Genomic DNA, 18,947 nt, shown 5'->3' on the forward strand with positions numbered 1-18,947 from the left:
TCCAGGAAAAAAAAACTTCAAAGTTGTTGTCGAGCGTTGCTATGCAACCGAGTCGCAACCTTTCGAACTACGGAAATCCAAGACGGCCAAAAAGGAGTGTGACGGTTATGTCTAAGGAACACGCCGCACGCCCACTGAAAGTATTAAAGGGGAATTTAATTACAAGTGAACAATTGTGAAACTTGAATGTCACTCACTCAGTTGAAAAAGTATGAGGGAAAAGTAGGAAAATAATTACTTTTACAGCATAGTGAAAACAGAAAAATAGAAAATACCATTATAATATCGTAAATATCCCTTAGCAAAAAGAAGTGTATTCAAGTGTACTATGAGTATGCTTTTTTTTTACTAGAAAAAAAATGTTCAAATTTAGTCCGAAAAAGTATTAAATTGGTATACTTTCTAGTCCACTTAAAGTATATGGTCTGTATATATATACTTGCTATACTTATACTTATACTGAAGTATACTTAATGAAATGAACTTTAAGTATACTACCTTTTTGCTAAAGGATTACTTTCATCAAAACGTACAGACATTAATAAAAGTCCGACACGCAGTCCTTTTCTCCTGTTTTGCGGACTAGCTCAGCGCGTCCGCGGAGTAGGTGATGACCGCGTACTCCGAGGTAGTGCTCAGCCTCCTGCCGATCTCCTTCTGGTTGACGTGCAGTCTGTCGGCGGAGCGACACGCGTGCAGCCGAGCCCCCGCGGCCGAGTCCTCCCCCCTCCATCTCTGCACACAGGACGAGCCTGTTAACACTCCCGAGGTTAATCACACCTGTGCAGTGGTCACGTGTGGGTCCTGTCTTACAGGTCTGTGGTCCCGTGGGTTATGGTTTCGGACCCCCGTGAGCTCAGGAACACTGGACCCTCTCACGGAGATTACGATGTCGGCATATGGCACTTCGGGATCACTCTGGCAATCTGAGACAATGCAGCGACATGGCAGTAGTGATTATTAAATAACTTTTGGGTGCTGGGAAATTTTCATGGAAAGCAAACAACGTTGTTTCTTAAAACAACGACACTATTTTTGCTGAACAATAATAAACAGTGAATTGAGGAAACCTTGTTCTAGAGGCCTGGGGGTCACACCTTCTTTTTTGGGTCTTGTGCTAGAAAAAATAATTTTTATTATTTTTTATTAATAACTACTGTATTTGCAAACATTCTGTATATACCAATACATATGTATATTTATACACACACATATGTTAAAAGGTCTTACTTTTCATAGATTACCAGAGATGAAACCTCTGATTCTTGCAAACTGCGTTGCTTTTTGTACCATAGGAACATCAGTTTAAGCATTAGCATCACTGCTGCAGACAGTGCAATAGCTGTTAAGATTTGGATCCACCCAGAATAATCTGTTAGAAAGGATCAGTTATTCGGGGAAACATCGCAGAGACGTTGTTCTTTTCATTCATATTCCCTTATAATAAGAGCTCACCATCTTTAATGACCTCTATAATGACCGTGATATTCTGGCTGGCACAGTGACATGTGTAGCTCCCGCCGTCCTCCTGGCTGATCTCAGTCCACTGCAGCAGAGCTCCAGAGTTTGTGTTTGGGAGAGCGACGTTATCTCGCATCCACTGGCCCTCGCAGTGTTCGTCACTGGAGAGACACGCCAGTTGGAGGTTCTCTCCCACCGCCACACGGACGCTGCCCCACCAGGACTTTTGGAGCGAGTGATTCCCCCCGTTCCTGTAAACCTTCACTTTCAGATTCGAAGCTGAAACAAACAAACGTCTTTTACAGTAACACAGAGCATCCCGCTTAACTGAGTTTGTAGCAACTGTTTGTTGAATATTTTTGGCAGAAAAAAAAATGTAAACGAAATACAATTAAAGTTCACTTGCTGAATGATTTCTTTATTTTAAGCCTTGATTTTGATAAACATGACTGGACTGTGTAGCTCAGATCTGGTGAGTGTGCTCTGTTGAATGGTAACTAACACAATCACAGTGTTGGAGACTAACGCATATATTACTCACCTATAGGCACTTCATGGGGGCTGACTGGCGCTGTGGTCGTATCTACCACAAACATGATCATGAATGGGTTAAAGAAATTTCGCAGCAGATAAATGTGTTCATCAATATAACAATTAAGCTTTGCTATTCCTACCTTCAATTTGCAGTGATACCAGCCTCTCTATCTTACGAGGGAGGTCTTGGTGATCATTCATGATGGAGACACAGGAGTAATTGTAGAGTGTCTGATCCATGGTGAGATTCAGAGTAAATAAGCTCACCGTACACATGTCTGTGCTCATCATACTGTGTTGATTTTCCCAGACACACGTGGCACATGTCGGCGTGTTTTCCCACGTCCAGAGACCACGGACGAAGCCGGTGGAGCAGTTGAAGGTGCAGTCCAGTCTTAGAGCCTCGTTTAGCCGTGCTTTAACCACCACAGACACCCCGGCATCCTTCCTGCTCCAGGCACCTGTGAAGAGCCAAAAATGTTGTTAGGCATGACATAAAACTGCTGCCTTCTGAATAACTCAGTAACGATGCTCTGTGAGGGCAGCCAGGGTCAGAGAGAATGACCTTCAAGTGCCATGAGAAGCAGGAGACTCATGTAAGTCATGCGAAACAACATGATTTTGTGTTTGCGGGAGGGATTGTAGTATTTCTGTCTCTAGCGTGGTTCACGCCCGCTCATAAATGGAAACATGATGTGTGAACGCCTCAATGAGACTGAAAACACAGCAGGCTCCTCCTTAGGGGGGTTCAGCAGTGTTTTAAAAGCACATGTCTGCAGGAAATATGAAAAAAAAACTTTGGTAATGTGATGTAGTGCAACAAAGAATGAATAGGAAGCCGACAGTCGGTGTGATATCAAAAAATGATTATGTACATCTAACATACACATAGAATCCACAGCAAATACAATATTACATTTTAAACATTTGTCAGACTCTAATCCAGAGCAGTGTACAATTTCAGTCATGTCAGAGAGGTTGATAGATGTAGTGGTAGGAGTGATGTTAACCCACGACACCTCCCATACTTTTATTCCCAGAGATCCATATGTAGTTTGGTGTTTCTAAAAGGGAGGCAGTAAATATTACAATAAATGCCTAAGAGACAAAGTGAGAGAAATTATCTCAAATTCCACACTCACTTGAATGTATATTTCAGTTTTTCAGTTTTCTTTTTGCTTTTAAGATCCGCAGTAATGAATCAATGTGTCGTCTTCTGCTGTTTGATTAATTAATTGGCTGGCTGTGGTTGTGCATGTGATCATTGCAGTGGAAACTTGGGCTGGTGCAGTTTGCACAAGAGTGCAGGAGCCGAGCTGCTCGCCGCCCTGTGGAGGCATCTGCTTGTGGTGGAGACACACACAGGAAATCTCCCACACTGACGCTACCACAAAAGAGAAAAAAAAAACGCCTTCCCACTGTCGTCATACTTAGCTGTGCTGCTCTTCTCCTCTGTGTGTTCTGGGCATGCTACATTCAGTTGAAGCTTTTTGTTTGAAGTGCTGTTGCCTTTTATGATATCCTTCTATGATTTTGTTAGAATCAGAATCTCTTTATTTCACCAAATATTTTACACATGCACAAAAGAGATTCGTCTGGCATTGGTGAATGTATTTACATGATAGTTCATGATTTGGCAAAAGCGGGAATGTACACTGTGCATTGGCTTGGATTCATAGAAATATAAAAATATGGTTCCTTGACAGGTTTAAAAGCTTGATTCAGTCCTGTAGCTTCCATTCACAGACTGAATTGCAGCATGCAGCTGGAGATGTAGCATAGCCCACCTTCACTGCTGCTGGAATCACCTTACAAGCTTCAAATTTCACTTTCAATTATTGACGTGCCTGTGTGTCCTCCAATAAAGCCCACGAGGGTGCGGGGGTCATATGGTAAAGAACGCTCGGGCGGTAGGGACGAGGCGAACGGGGTGATTGAACGTGGTCCACCATGTACCGATGGTTTGGTCTCCTTTTCTTCTGTCATGCGTGGAGTGAACACCTGATGATACACTGTATCCTCATATCAGGTAGGCACTAGCGACATGGCATTGTGTCATTCATGAGCAGAGCTGTGTCATTTCAGGCAGGCAGTCTTTGGGCGCCTATAGTGTACTGTCCATATGCTGCAGGACCCGGAGAAGACACGAGCGCTGATGGATTTGAGTGTATAAGCCACTGCAACCTGACTCAAGTCACAGTGTGTCCTGCGGGATCCTACTTTTCTAGAGGCCTTTGTCTTGAATGTCCTGCAGGACAGTAGTAAGTGTAGCTCTGTCATTTTGTCTGTGTGAAGTGAAGGTGTTGTGTGTCGCTACCCAGAGTTCAGCTTGGACATTTCTGCTTGTCTTCTGTCAGCTGCTTTGGCAATGTTTCTGCTCCCAGAAAATGTCCATCCGGCACATATAATCTCCACCCTGGCAGAAGCAGCAATCAGGACTGTCTGGTATAACTGTAATATTGCAGTGCATAAACACGATATTGTCTATTTTTGGACCTTTCTTACCCCAAATACAAACAACGACATGTGTGTATAAATATCTGAAACATAGTTTGTCTGTTCTAGCCCTGCCCTGCAGGACTGATCAGTACAGATGATGGTGCGGACTGTCGACTCTGCCCTGCTGGGTTCTCTTGCGAGGCGATGACACTCACATCGTGTCAGAATGGACAGTACTCGCCTGAGGGGCACACCCAGTGCCTGCCCTGTCCCTTCGGTTTTGTCTGCGTGGACGGATTTCAAAAGAAGGTGGGGACACAACGACCCTGATGTGCCTTTATGGCACTGTCAGCGCTCTTTGCTGCGATTCTTGGCACTAACGTCACGCGTCGTCTCACGTGGGGTCGTGCGCTGGTGCGTGTGTCGTTTCAGTGCGGGCCTGGAGAAGAGCCAAACCTCAACCGAAGCGAATGCCTCAAATGCCCCAAAGGTTTCTACTCCACACTGTGCAGTGACCGTTGCGAGCTGTGCCCCGCAGGTAAAGCGGAAAGATCTTCTGCTTTATCATTAATTTAGGTGCATCTGATCACCCGCTTTCACCCAATAGCGAATCCTGTGCACCTGATCACTGTGGTGCATCTGATCACCCGCTTTCACCTGGTTTCACCCAATCTAGAATCTTCTTTCACCACTGAACTTCAACTCACTCTCCTCTTTTAAGGTTGGTAACAGACACTGCTGCTGCAGGATGTAATGTCTAAATCCTGTACAGGTGAGTGACTGGACTTTGGCACAGTGGCGTATCAGTGATTGAGATGGTTGGCCTATTTCTGTGTGTGCAGGTACCTATTGCCCCTATAAGGGCATGTCCCAGCCGAGGGCATGTGGCGTGGGGCAGCACACACACGCAGAAGGACAGACCTCGTGTGAGGGCTGCAACAGCAGCTTAACATGCCAAGGGGTCGCGGGGGTAAGTGGAGCGGCGGGGGCAGGTGCGGCAGGGGCAGGAGTTCAGCCCCGGGGCAGAGCAGAGGGGCAGATGGGCTCAAAGACCAGGACGTCCCTCTCTTGTCCACCTGGCACCCACAGAGACGGAGAAGGCCCTGGCTGCCATGCATGTCCTCTTGGTGGGTTTCTGTCATACAGAGAGTGTGAGACGCTTCGTATCGAGCATGGTGGCGAATAACTGAGAGTGTGCTGTCGTTAGGGCATTACTGTGTGGGCGGAGTTGCCATGCAGTGCCCAGCAGGAACATACGGGCCTAAAGAGGGACTCCAGCGAGACCGAGACTGTGCCAAGTGCCCTGCAGGTAAGCAGCACGGAGGACTGCCGTCAACAACAGCAACACCATGACACATCGAGATGTTGTTAAAAGTGACGTTATGTAACTGAGGGCAATTCTCTTCAGGGTTTTACTGCCTGGAGGGCACTTCGCGGAGGCCTGGGTCTCAGTTTCTGTGTCCACAAGGCTATTACTGTGAAGAGGGGACCGGCGTGCCACATGGATCACCTTGTCCGGCGGGAACAGCAGGAGGACAACTGGGCCAGACAAGTAGGGCAGCCTGCAAGAGGTGTGCAGAGGGTCGGTTCTGTCCCACAGGTAACACACACACACGCACACACGCACACACACACACACACACACACACACACACACACACACACACACACACACACACACACACACACACACACACACACACACACACAAGGTGTGCAGAGGGTCGGTTCTGTCCCACAGGTAACACACGCACACGCACACACACACACACACACACGCACACACACACGCACACACACACACGCGCACACACACACACGCGCACACACACACACGCGCACACACACACACACACACACACACACACACACACACACACACACACACACACGAGGTGTGCAGAGGGTTGGTTCTGTCCCACAGGTAACACACACACACGCACACACACACACACACACACACACGAGGTGTGCAGAGGGTCGGATCTGTCCCACAGGTAACACACGCACACGCACGCACACACACACACACACACGAAGTGTGCAGAGGGTCGGTTCTGTCCCACAGGTAACACACACACACACACGCACACACACACACGAGGTGTGCAGAGGGTCGGTTCTGTCCCACAGGTAACACACGCACACGCACACGCACACACACACACACACGCGAGGTGTGCAGAGGGTCGGTTCTGTCCCACAGGTAACACACACACACACACACACACACACACGAGGTGTGCAGAGGGTCGGTTCTGTCCCACAGGTAACACACGCACGCACACACACACACACACACACACACACACACACACACACACACACACACTCACTCACTCACTCACTCACTCACTCACTCACTCACTCACTCACTCACTCACTCACTCACTCAGAAGAGGTGTGCAGAGGGTCGGTTCTGTCCCACAGGTAACACACACACACTCACTCACTCACTCACTCACTCACTCACGCACGCACGCACACGAGGTGTGCAGAGGGTCGGTTCTGTCCCACAGGTAACACACACACATACACACACACAAGAAGTGTGCAGAGGGTCGGTTCTGTCCCACAGGTAACACACACACACACACACACACACACACACGCACTGCCACATACACACACTCAAGTGAGCTCACATATGCACACATACACTGTCTATTACACTCACAAATGCACACTCACTGGATCACCACTCATGTACACATACACACTCTGCTTACACTCAGACACAGAACACTACACACATACCATACACACTTGAGTGGTCCCACAAACATAGACACTCAACAACACCACACTCTTACACATACACACTGGAGTACTGTTTCACCATATATATGTCTAAGAATGCTCAGTAAACAATCTACAACAATGTTGAAGTATTTTTTATGATAACTATATTAATTATAGAAACCGTTTGTGTGTGTTTTGATTGTTAAACAATTACAATTACAATAACGAAAAATTTGTTATGTGCCATATGTATTTAAACTAGAATGACATGAACTATATTTGTAGGAGCTCTTGTTTCCTGCCCTCAACTGTTTCCTCACCTGTTTCATGTAGAGAAGTGTGTGTGTGTGTGTGTGTGTGTGTGTGTGTGTGTGTGTGTGTGTGTGTGTGATGTGGGTCAGGGGTGCTGAGTAGAATGGAAAACCTACCCCCTCTGTTTTTGTGTCGCCGCCCCTGTTTCAACCGTCATTTTTCTTTGATTTTTTATTTTTCTCCTGCATACATTCTTGTTTTTATGACTCGGCCTGCCTAAAGTTTTCTATGAATCAGTTTTGTATGTTTTAAAAGAATGTCCCATTTCTGTAGGTTCTGCACCTTATTTGACCTGTCTGTCCTTGTTGGCTGTGTAAGGCTCTGCAGGCCCAGGCTTGCTCTGTGCCCGGGGGAGATACTGCCCAGCAGGCACTGTTGTAGAGGTTCTATGCCCACAAGGCACCTTCACGCCCCATCAGGGAGCTCTAAGTAGGGGAATTTCTAATTGTCTCTTAATTACGTGCCATTTTGTTCTTTCTACCCACATTAAATATGGTGTATTTTATAAACCCCTTAGGTGTGAAAGACTGTCTGAGGTGCCCAGCAGGTTTTTACTGCCCAGAGGGCACAAGCGACCCCATGCCCTGCCAGCCAGGTACATTTAACCCGCTGGAGGGGCAGGACACCCTGGCAGACTGTAGGCCTTGCTACCCTGGGAAGGCTTGTACACAGGTGGCCTTGAAGTCTCCTGATGTGGACTGCATGCCAGGGTAAATCTCAGTCACCATTACCACACATCAGGAACTTGGCTCACGAAGACATTTAGACTAAGACACGATGTGAGTTTATTGTCGCTCATCGCGAGCCTCCGACATTTCAGGTTCGTATGCCCACCTGGCACTGCGCGACCTAACGACCCCGCCAACGCATGCCCACCAGGAACACTAAGCAATCGGACAGACCTGACGGACCGTTCTCAGTGCCAGAAGTGCCCGGCCCGCTATGCCTGCCTGCGAGGTGCCAATCTGCTCTCTGCGCCAGCGTGTGCCCTGCAGGGAGTCAGGCGTGCCACCCTCTAAACGAGCTCCGTCTGTTCCTCGCAGGCACTGGTGGCATGCAGAGGCCTCCCCTCTCATGCTTCCCGGGACATTACTGCCCAGCAGGAACCATGTTCCCCACCCAGCACAAGTGCCCTGCAGGCACCTGGGGCGAGCGCAGTGGGCTGGAGTCCGAGAATGAGTGTCGGCCCTGCCCACGAGGGTGGTACTGCCTGCCAGGTGTGGGCACTCCATCTGGAAGGTGCACCTCAGGGCACTACTGCCCTGAAGGTAGTTTCTGGAATAGTGCACTAAATCATACACAGTGAACCCTACATAAATATCACCCATACCGAAGCAGTGTTATTCACGTCTCTACACTCACATGTTCCAGGAAGCCTGTTCGGCACCCAGTTCCCCTGCCCCAGAGGCACCTACACCACAAAGATGGGCAATGCTGGAAAGGAAGACTGTATAGTTTGCCCTGAAGGGTATTACTGTAAGGAAGGAACCTCCAAGCCCACAGCTTGCCCACCGTAAGTATTCGCCTCACTCTTCCTCATCCGTTACGCCTGAAGGGCCTGGGCGTCCCTGTTACGCCTGAAGGGCCTGGACGTCCCTGTCCCTCTGTGTCCAGGGCAACATTTCGCCAGATGAGAGGAGGCCAGAGACTGGAGGACTGCTTCGTATGTCCAGCTGGCTACTCCTGTCCCCACGCCGCCACTGTCAACCCCAGAGTGTGTGGGACAGGCAGTTACTCTGTAAGCACGTCACCTGCTGCAGATGAGAAACTCTAAATGCATCATGTGCCTGAGCATGTAACTATAGTTTGCATATAGCCTGCAAGGTTCCCCTGTTTGCTTTTATTTACATTAAACTGCATCCCTACATTTTACATTATACTGCACCCAAAATTGCATATTTCTTACCTTGCCGTGATATATTATGTTCACGTAATGCTGATTATTTATTCTGACTCTCCTCAGGACGAGGGCTCGAAGGAGTGTCTGCCCTGCCTCCCAGGCCACTACTGCAGTGACGTAACCACCAGTGAGGAGGCCATGCTCAGAGTGATGGTCTGCCCACCAGGATTCCTCTGCTCTAAAGGCTTGGATCGGGAGCCTCAGCGCTCAGCCATTCTCTGCCCTATAGGCTTCTACTGTCCTGGGGGTGGTGTTGTAAGTGAGGACCCAAGGGCAGCTCTATTTTATATACTCAACCATCAAAAAAAAACGGTCACCAAAGCCTCTTTTGTCTGGTGTAGAACCCACATCCCATCCCGTGCCCCAATGGCACCTTCAGTGAGCAGCCCGGCCTAAGACATCCCGCAGACTGCATGGTGTGTCCAGTGGGAATGTACTGCTTCTCACCGCAGCCGCAGGAACAGCCCATAACCCAACCGGTACGCCACGTTGGTCTCCTTCTCTTCTCCCTTCTACGTAAACTCTGTCTTTACACACAGAGCTCACTTCTAGAGTAGCGTTATGAAGCGCTTCGGTATTGTGTTAATGTTCGGTCGTGTTGCTTTCAGACTGGGGGCTGTCCTGATGGATATTATTGTCCTCTGGGCACGGGACATCCTCTCTCGTTCCCATGTGAGTCAGGATTCTTCCGAAACGAATCCCACGGGCACAGTGGAGGCGCTTGTGCGAAATGTCCGGCCAGACATTACTGCGCCGGTGTGGCGACACACACACCTTCGATCTGTCCAGAGGTAAAAGGAATTAACGGTACTGTTTCACTCGCAAAGCAAATGGATCAGATGTATCAGGACAAAGACATGTGTGGCTGTCTTCCTCTGCTTCCCATCAGGGTTTTTTCTGTCCTGAGGGGAGCTCCTCCCCAGTGCCGTGTGAGGAGGGCACTTTTAGCCCTCGGCCTGCCCTGCAGGAGGCATCAGAGTGCACCCCTTGTGGTGGGGGCAAGTACTGCACTGGAGTGGGCAGACGAGAATCTGCAGGGGTTTGTGAGGGAGGATTCTACTGCAGACAAAGATCTATTAGTGCTGTAATTAAACCCCAGTTTTCTTTTAACAGTAACGATAAGCATTTATTTGACAGCATTGACCTCTTCAAGGTATATAGAGTTTGTGTTTTGTCCCAATGCAGACACCTCTTGATGGACACACCGGAGGCCTGTGCCCACCAGGCAGTTTCTGTCCAAGTGGCTCTGCACACCCACAGCCCTGCCCGCCAGGCACCTTCAGCAACAGCACAGGGCTTACACACGTGAAACAGTGCATCCAGTGTCCCGCAGGGTATGACATGACGACCTGAATAGTTTCATTTACTCTCTTTTGGTCTCTTGTAACACTAATCAGAACTTCCTTTATTCATCAAGTATCCTGACACATGGACCCATGACTCATTAAGCCAACTGGATGTTTTTTGTCAGTTATTACTGTTTAGGCTCAAACTTGACCTCTCCGACTGGTCTGTGCTCTGCGGGGTATTACTGCACCGGAGCTTCTGCGACTCCTGTTCAGTATCAAACTGATAAAGGTCACTACTCTCTAGAGGGGGCAGTCAAGGCTGAGGCTTGCCCTTTGGGCACTTTTCAACCAGTGAGTGAATTTTGTATAATTCAAATAGAAAAAGTGGTACCATAACTAGTATGTCCAGTTGTTTGATTCATATGCCCTTTCATTAGGTAAAAGGTGAAAGTTCATGCCTTGAGTGCCAGCCAGGTCGACTGTGCAACCTGACAGGCCTGTCCCACCAGCCTCTCTGCCCACCAGGACACTACTGCCCAGCTGGGTCTTCAAATGCCCGTCCCTGTCCCCCTGTCAGTATTTAATTGTTTTTTTTTTAAGGTTGTAACTGAAAATCACCCAGTCTTTCATCTGCACTGGTGTACATCCATTTTCTCTGTACAAAAGGGGACCTACATGGCCAATCCAGGAGCAGAGAAGGTACAGCACTGTGGCCCCTGTGACGCTGGTCAGTTCTGTCACTGTCCTGGTCTCTCTGCCCCTCAGGGCTTCTGTGAGCCTGGATTCTACTGCAGCGGGGGGGCCAACACTGCCACTCCGGTAACCATGTGCTGCACAAACCTGCCAAATCCACTCCAGAACAAACTGCCCCCCCCCGTTCATTAGCGCTCAAGCCCAGTGTACTTTTCTCCAGGTGAACTTCAGGTTTGGAGATATTTGTCCTGCGGGGTATTACTGCCCCAAAGGCACTCAGCACTCACGTCAGTACCCCTGCCCCCCTGGGACCTGGAGCAGTGTGGTGGGGGCTCAGAACATGTCCTACTGCTCGCCCTGCCCTGCAGGACTCTACTGCAACGCCACTGGTCTCACTCAGCCCACGGGAATATGCAAAGCAGGTGCTTTAAGCTAGACTGAAAGCGCATCTCTTTATAACTGACAAAAACTTAGTAAGATGACTCTACAAAATTAGTCCTTTGCCCTGAACTATGCAGGATTCTATTGCACGGGTGGTGCTAAGACCTCCATGCCTGAAGATGGAGTTACAGGAAACAGGTGCCCAGCAGGCTTTTTCTGCCCCCAAGGATGCACTTCACCCCAACACTGCCCTGAAGGCACTTTCTCCAACACTACAGGTATACATTATTCTCATTTTAGTTTAACCCTCATTGTTAGCTTCTTTTGTATCAAGGTAAGTGTCAAATAGTGGTCGCCGTGTCACCCTACAGTGGGAATAACGCCACCTGTCGGCACTCTGGTCCACCGTGACATCTTACTTTCATAGTTCATGTTTGTCTAGTCTGTTCTGCCTCCTCAAACCACCAAAGATGTTAAGTTCACATCTCTCTCCATGCTGTTATATCGCTATACTGTATATATTTCCATGTCATTATTTTCAGCCTTCAACAATATAAAGAAAAACCCATTTCTTGTTGTTTAAGTTGTTTAATAAGAATTTGTTTATCCTGTTATGGTTGTTGTAAAGTGACGTGCTGTACACGCAGGTGCTACACAGTGCAGTGACTGCCCTCCAGGATGGCTCTGCCTGCAAGGAGAGGATGTCCAGCGGTGTCCAGAGGGACACTACTGCCTGGGGGGCACAGTGGAGGATGTCCTCCCCTGCCCTCCAGGCACATACAACTCCAAAGCAGGACAGAGACAAGTAGAGCAGTGTTCACTGTGCTCAGCTGGTGAGGACAGGGCCCCTGCTAAGCTCACCTTCACGCCAGTGTTAATTGCATTCGTCGGGTATTGCATTTATTACACCCACCTATCATTTTAAGGAAAGTACTGTGAGGACTGGGGACTGGTGGAACCGACTGGTCCCTGTCAGTCGGGGTATTTTTGTCTAGCAGGTATGCCAAGTTAGTTTCATGTCTCTTTAGAAAACCTTTTGTCACCATCCACCATGTGGTTGGGGTCTCCATTGTGCTGCGAGAAGGAAGCGGCGTGCTTGGTAAGACTTCAGATATGGTCTTTACCCTTCCAGGAATCAATTTCAGGAACCCCGATGGGAACTTCAGCACTGGGGTGGGGGGAGCGTGCCCTGCAGGCCACTACTGCCCCGAGGGCTGCAGCCTACCCCTGCCCTGCCCACTGGGGACCTTCTCAAGCAGGTAATGCTCATCTAACAAACCCTCCATGTAGTCGATGACAGAGGAGTGGTGACTAACTGCCATTCTGGTCCTAGCTTGCATATGGCGAAGAGCTTGGACTGCAGTTTGTGCCCTGTGGGGCAGTTTTGTGGCTCCGTAGGCCTGAGCAGGCCTTCTGGACGCTGTCAGGAGGGATTCTACTGCCCCGGTGGTGCCATAACCTCCACTGGTACGAGCCCTCTGAATCTGAATGCTGTTTGTTATAATATGTGAGATGCTGGCTGGGATACTGTTGAATATGTGGTGGGATCCTGGCATAAATATCATGGTAATGAGAAATTGTATTGTTCTATTGTTCTAATCTTAAATCTTTTAATTATTATACTAATTTGATTTCATTTTTAAATGAATTTAATCATTTCTATTTAATTACATTACTGTTTATTATCTTTTATACTTTTTTTAGAAAGCACTCTGAATTGCCTTATGTATGAAATGGATCATTTAAATAAGCTTGCCTAAAGCCACTGTTAATAATGGCATGTGTAATGACCTGAACAGTGAACGTAACACTAGCAGGTGAAGGTAACACTAGCATGTCCGTGTAGGTTCTGGCACGGACGGTGGGCTCTGCCCTCAAGCTCACTTCTGCCCCGAAGGCAGCGCCACGCCTCTTCCCTGCCCAGCCGGCACCTACACCAACCTTACAGGCCAGTTTAAGTGCAGCCCCTGCCATGCTGGATACTACTGCCCCGAAAGCACCAGCAACTACACCCAGTTCCCGTGCCCCCCGGGCTTCTACTGCCCCGACGGTATGCCACAGAACCCACGGCCATGATCTGTTTACATTAATTGGTAGCGTACCTAAGGTGAAGCGCGTGGTGACATTAAGGCACAGTGAAAGTGTGTATTTCCGATGTGCCGAGTGACATCATGCATTGAGAACTTTCTACAGGCACAAAGCATGCCACTCAGTTCCCATGCCCAAGAGGCTACTACAATCCTGAACCCATGACCCAGAGCCCAGACAGCTGCCTGCCCTGCCCCCCAGGACACTACTGTGAAAAGGAAAGAATGACATCTGTGTCAGGACAATGTAAAGCAGGTTAGTTGCTTAATCTCAGAGTTACAAAGGTCAAGGACCGTTAGTTCTTTCAGATAGTGGCACCGCATGTGGAGAAATCTCATGTCTTTGCTTCCGTCTCCTAGGCTGGTTCTGTGTGTCTGCTGCCTGGAACCCTCAGCCCTTCGATCTGGACAACTACACCAACGCCAACTGCTTGTGTCCAGCCACCTCCACTGGAGGACGGTGTCAGGCAGGGTTCTACTGCCCGACAGGCAGCTCTGAGCCCCTGTCCTGCCCTGCTGGAGCTTTCTGCAATGTCACCGGTGCATTACACTTATCCAGTCTAATTGCAAAGTGTGGACAAGTTACTGAAAGTGACTATTAATAGAATGTGTGAGTCAGCATGTTAGAAGTAGCTCAACCAGCTGAGACAGTTTCAGCACAGTTTGGTTCCATCACCGAGAACTTCCTGCACAGTTTGGCTCGCTGAGACCTGATTTTGAAGCCCGGTGCCTCCGCTTATATCTGTGCCTCACCACAGCACAATTAGCTGGGATCTCTAAGCATGGCAAAGACGCCATCCCAGACGTCTCGGCGCGTGCACAAACAGACCTGAGCAGTTGACACTTTTGTCCAAGCGCGCGCAGGTTGTCTGGGCTGGCAGACCAAGACGCCCTGTGTCCCCTCACGCCTCGGGAGAGCGGCTCGTGTTCGTCCCCGTTTCTCTCTGCTCACGACTCACGAATGACACCTAAAACGGTGGCGATTACTCATGACAAAAATAGGGGAGAAGGAGAAAGAATGATTCAGCTGTCCTGTGGCACATATTTAGTAGGGAACAACTAAACGCCTGACCTTAGCTGGCTTCCTCCGACAGGTCTGGCCCTGCCGAGTGGTCCATGCTCTCCTGGTTATTACTGCACCGGCAAAGCAACAGAATCAGAACCAACAGACGGCGTTACAGGCGACGTCTGCCCTGCGGGTTTCTACTGCTGTACGTACCACTCAGTTGTCTGTATCTCCGTATGCTGCCGTCGAGCAGTGCCCAGAGCACACTTTACCGAAAGTCCTGTTCCTGTTAACCAGCTGAGGGCGCCAGTGAGCCTGAGGCGTGTCCGGCAGGGACGTTCTCCCCAGCCGCTGGGCTGAAGGGACGGTCCGAGTGTCACCCGTGCACGGCCGGCCACTACTGCAGCTCCACGGGCCTGACGTCTCCCACCGCATGCTGCAGTCCAGGTGAGTATCAGAGTCTGAAAGCAAAGCCCTGTTCTCGTGGGATTAAGGGTGTCGGGTACAAAGTAATCGCTACCAACATCAGTGATAATTACCAAGGCTTATGTTCTGAGCAGAAGGAATTATTGTTATGGGAAGAATGTATTGAATTTTGCAGAATACTAATGGACATGCAACTAACAAATTGATATCTTTGTAAACACATAATGGAATTTCACATCAGTAACGATTTGTGGTCTAACACCTCAGATTCGTCTAACACCCCAGACAGGGCTTCTCTCTATTAAATGCATGTAGTCTCCATTAAATAAATGTGGGCCATTCTCAGCTAGGTTGTTAAAACCTCTGGCTGTTGTATCCTCACAGTCTGCCTCCTTCCCCCGGATGATAGGTTACTGGTGTCCGCCTGGTCAGACTGGTGACCAAGCTCTGCCGTGTCCTGTGGGTCACCACTGCCCCCCAGGAAGCTCCGCCCCAGTTCTCTGCCCCCCAGGGACCTACCAGGACATGCAGAAACAGACCAACTGCACGATCTGCGAAGAGGGCAAGATATAATGTTTAAACAAGGCTCTGCTCCTAGTGCAGGTAGCGGGGCCATACTGGGGGTTTAACGTTGCGTTTTACCGTCACTCTTGTCACTAGGTTTTTACTGTGACGGGAACGTCGCGGCCGTTAACGTCTCACTCCCGCAGCCTTGCCTTAAGGGACATTACTGCCCTAAAGGAACCAGCTATGCCACACAGTTCCCCTGTCCCGTGGGTACCTACAACCCCAGGGAGGGCAGTGCCAGCACAGCCAGCTGTCTTCAGTGCCCGTCAGGACACTTCTGCCCTACCGTGGGTGCAGCAGAGCCGGCAGGTACAATTTTACCTGACATATTTTTTATGACATCTTCATGTGTTATTTTGCTGTCCCATTTAGTCCTCTCCACTACAGAAATGTGTCATGAGGATGGATGATTCAGCGATGGTCCTTTTTTTTTTCTTCCTTTTTACAATGTTGGTCATAGTGTGACTCAAAAATTGATGTTGACTGCAGGACTGTGCTTCTCTGGATACTGGTGCAGGGAGGGATCCCACACGGCTAGCCCGTCAGGAAGGGCCCTCACACTGCCCATTAGGGAGGCTCCTCACACCGCCCGCCCACCAGCCGCATCCACGGGTTCGCCTTGTCCAGTTGGACACTACTGCCCTGAAGGTACGAGCCCAGTCTCATCCGTCACAGTCAGAGAGTTGGGAATTAGGGTTGGAGTCAAAATACAAATGACTCTGTTAAAAAGAGTGAGAACAAACCTACATCAAAGAAGATGTATATGAAGATAAATGTGTCTCCTTTAGCACATTTGTTAAGTTATTAATTGGTAAATGATTAATTGGTATAATTGCTCATTTATTAGCGTGAGCACCAGCCGTGCTACTGACAGATTAAATACACAAATCATTTTCAGTGGCATCGTTTGTGGTCTGAGAATATGGAGGCGTTTCACGTTGCAGGCACCACCAGTCCAGTGCCCTGTCCCGCTAGCACCTGGTCCAACAGCAGTGGCCAGCAGAGTGAGGACGGGTGTCAGCCGTGTCCAGGAGGGTTCTTCTGTGCCACCTCTGGCCTCGGAGAGCCAACTGGACTCTGCTCAGAAGGGTGTGTGCAAAACTAAACCCACTCTCTCCAGCTCACAGGACTCTAGCTAATGCTGCCAATGCCTAAATAACATTTTTTTTTGCTCGCCGAAAGGTTTTATTGTGTGGGGAAAGCAAAACTTCCCACGCCTACAGATGGGACCTCAGGAGACATGTGCCCAGAGGGTCACTACTGTCCTCGTGGAACCTCTAGGCCTGTGCCGTGTAATCCGGGGACTTTTATGACTGCCACACAGGCCTCTCACTGCTGGCCCTGCACTGCTAGCTGGTACTGCGTGGGTGGGGCTCGGTTGCCATGCCCACAAGGTTAGGCCCATTCATTCATCTTTCTCAGTCCTCATACTGCACATCTACCATCCGTACATGATTCAAGCAGCACATAAATGGACCAAAATGCAGTTCAAATGTAAACAGTGCCACACTGTGGAGACAATAAGATAAGATTTTATTCAGTATTGTTCTGAACATTGTATAAGGTCTGTTGGTCTACCTGTAGGTTTTTACTGTGCGGAGGGCACGGGTTATGACTGGGAGCCTTGTCCACCGGGGACCTACGGTCCTGATCCAGGCCTGAGGACACTGTCCCAGTGCAGGGAGTGTGATGGTGGACACTACTGCGCCCACGAGAACGCCTCCTCTGTCTCGGGCTCCTGCTCGGCGGGGTACTACTGCTCTGGAGGAAGCAGCTCACCCAGGCCCAGTGCCCTGTCCCCAGGTACGCCGCTCCACCAAACGCCCCATGACCACACCTATGACGATACCTGGGGCAGTTGTGCTTGAAGGCTCCCATGACTATGGCCACAAAACCACAGGATAAACCACAGGATGATTTATGATGCTTCATCAGTAGTAACAGGACGTTGTTTTGTACTTTTTCTCAGAAGGCGGACCCTGTCCTGTGGGTTATTATTGTCCTGAAGGGACTACTGACCCGCAGGCTTGTCCAGAGGGTACCTTCAGCAGCAGGACCATGCTAACATCTCAGGTATCACCATGTTCCTCAACCCAGGAACGGAGGTTCTTCCAGACTTTTATACTAGCAGACCTCACATTGTTTCAGTTTATCACTTAATTTGTTTCCATGGAGTGAAACTCCATTTCCCATCAACCCACTGGAGACATCAATCAATCAATCAATCAATCAAATTTTATTTATATAGCGCTTTTTACAACAGTTGTTGTCACAAAGCAGCTTTACAAGTGCTGAGTCCAAGCCCCCAGTGAGCAAGCCAAGGGCGACAGTGGCGAGGAAAAACTCCCTAGTTTTTTTTGCATGAGGAAGAAACCTTGAGAGGAACCAAGACTCAGGGGGGGAACTCATCCTCCTCTGGCCGACACCGGTCACCATGACAACAACAACAATTTAAACAGAAAGAAATAAAGAAAAGGAAAAATGTAGTAATGTCCATTATGGTGTAGGCTCATCCAGTCAGGCAGTAGGTGGCTGGCACTGGATGGATCGCTCGACATCATGGGAATAAAATGCACAGCAGGTTTCTAATGCCTTTCAGGCACCAGCCACGTGCAGCCCTGCCTGTGAGGCACATTCAGCAAATCATCATAATGTGGATGTAACTCACAGCCCAGAATCAGCTAACCAGGTGTTGCTGTCCTTCAGGACGAGTGCACACCTTGCTCACCTGGCCATTACTGCGAGGCGTCCGGGTTGACCTCTCCAACGGGAGAATGCTGGGAGGGTTTCTACTGCCCACAAGGCACTTCACTCCCAAACGCTCTGAGCCAAGCCGGCCGAGGAGGGCCGTGTCCCACAGGTAGCCCAGGCACGCCCGGACGGGAGTGAGTTAAACCCGTCTGCCTCTCCTCCATCCTCACCTCATTCCTCCTCTTCCTCCACCATCCAGGTTATTTTTGTCCTAGAGGCTCCAGTGCTCCACAAGACTGTCCACAAGGATCCATCAGCAGCAGTGAAGGCCAGGCCAGATGCAGTCTCTGTCCTCAGGGGTACACACACACACACACACACACACACACACGATATCCTTTAAATAGCATGAAGCTTCC

The 18,947-nt window shown here is 49.3% G+C and overlaps 3 protein-coding genes and 1 long non-coding RNA gene across 4 annotated transcripts in view; 2 read left to right on the forward strand and 2 right to left on the reverse strand.

Annotated features, from left to right (window-relative positions):
• Positions 1 to 580: 580 nt before the first annotated feature.
• Positions 581 to 14,792, reverse strand: LOC143478048 (uncharacterized). Its single transcript, XM_076976978.1, has 9 exons — positions 14,668 to 14,792; positions 5,945 to 5,996; positions 2,136 to 2,456; positions 2,003 to 2,044; positions 1,456 to 1,740; positions 1,231 to 1,372; positions 1,071 to 1,117; positions 814 to 926; positions 581 to 735 (listed from the first exon to the last, which is right to left on the reverse strand). The coding sequence occupies exons 3-9, from the start codon at positions 2,284 to 2,286 to the stop codon at positions 583 to 585; spliced, it is 933 nt and encodes a 310-aa protein (XP_076833093.1). The 5' UTR covers positions 2,287 to 2,456; positions 5,945 to 5,996; positions 14,668 to 14,792; the 3' UTR covers positions 581 to 582.
• LOC143478272 (uncharacterized) lies at positions 10,281 to 12,162 on the forward strand (the record flags this gene model as incomplete). Its single annotated transcript, XM_076977236.1, has 8 exons — positions 10,281 to 10,472; positions 10,574 to 10,722; positions 10,860 to 11,028; positions 11,115 to 11,249; positions 11,344 to 11,496; positions 11,591 to 11,792; positions 11,889 to 12,029; positions 12,086 to 12,162. Coding segments are annotated over 8 exons (1,218 nt in total), but the record flags the coding sequence as incomplete, so codon positions are not given.
• A 519-nt stretch (positions 14,793 to 15,311) lies between the features above and the next one.
• Positions 15,312 to 18,947, reverse strand: part of LOC143478050 (uncharacterized) — a 29,841-nt gene continuing 26,205 nt past the window's right edge. Inside the window, exons 8-9 of the long non-coding RNA XR_013121683.1 lie at positions 18,759 to 18,875; positions 15,312 to 15,785 (exon numbers count right to left, since the gene is read on the reverse strand). This is a non-coding gene — a long non-coding RNA (uncharacterized LOC143478050). The remainder of the gene's footprint in view (positions 15,786 to 18,758; positions 18,876 to 18,947) is intronic.
• Positions 15,796 to 17,705, forward strand: LOC143478273 (uncharacterized). The gene is made up of 6 exons (XM_076977237.1): positions 15,796 to 15,832; positions 15,931 to 16,146; positions 16,327 to 16,485; positions 16,782 to 16,926; positions 17,020 to 17,231; positions 17,422 to 17,705. The coding sequence occupies exons 1-6, from the start codon at positions 15,796 to 15,798 to the stop codon at positions 17,703 to 17,705; spliced, it is 1,053 nt and encodes a 350-aa protein (XP_076833352.1).

This window comes from Brachyhypopomus gauderio, chromosome 16 (assembly GCF_052324685.1).
Source record: "Brachyhypopomus gauderio isolate BG-103 chromosome 16, BGAUD_0.2, whole genome shotgun sequence".
In the NCBI taxonomy this organism is placed as follows: domain Eukaryota; kingdom Metazoa; phylum Chordata; class Actinopteri; order Gymnotiformes; family Hypopomidae; genus Brachyhypopomus; species Brachyhypopomus gauderio.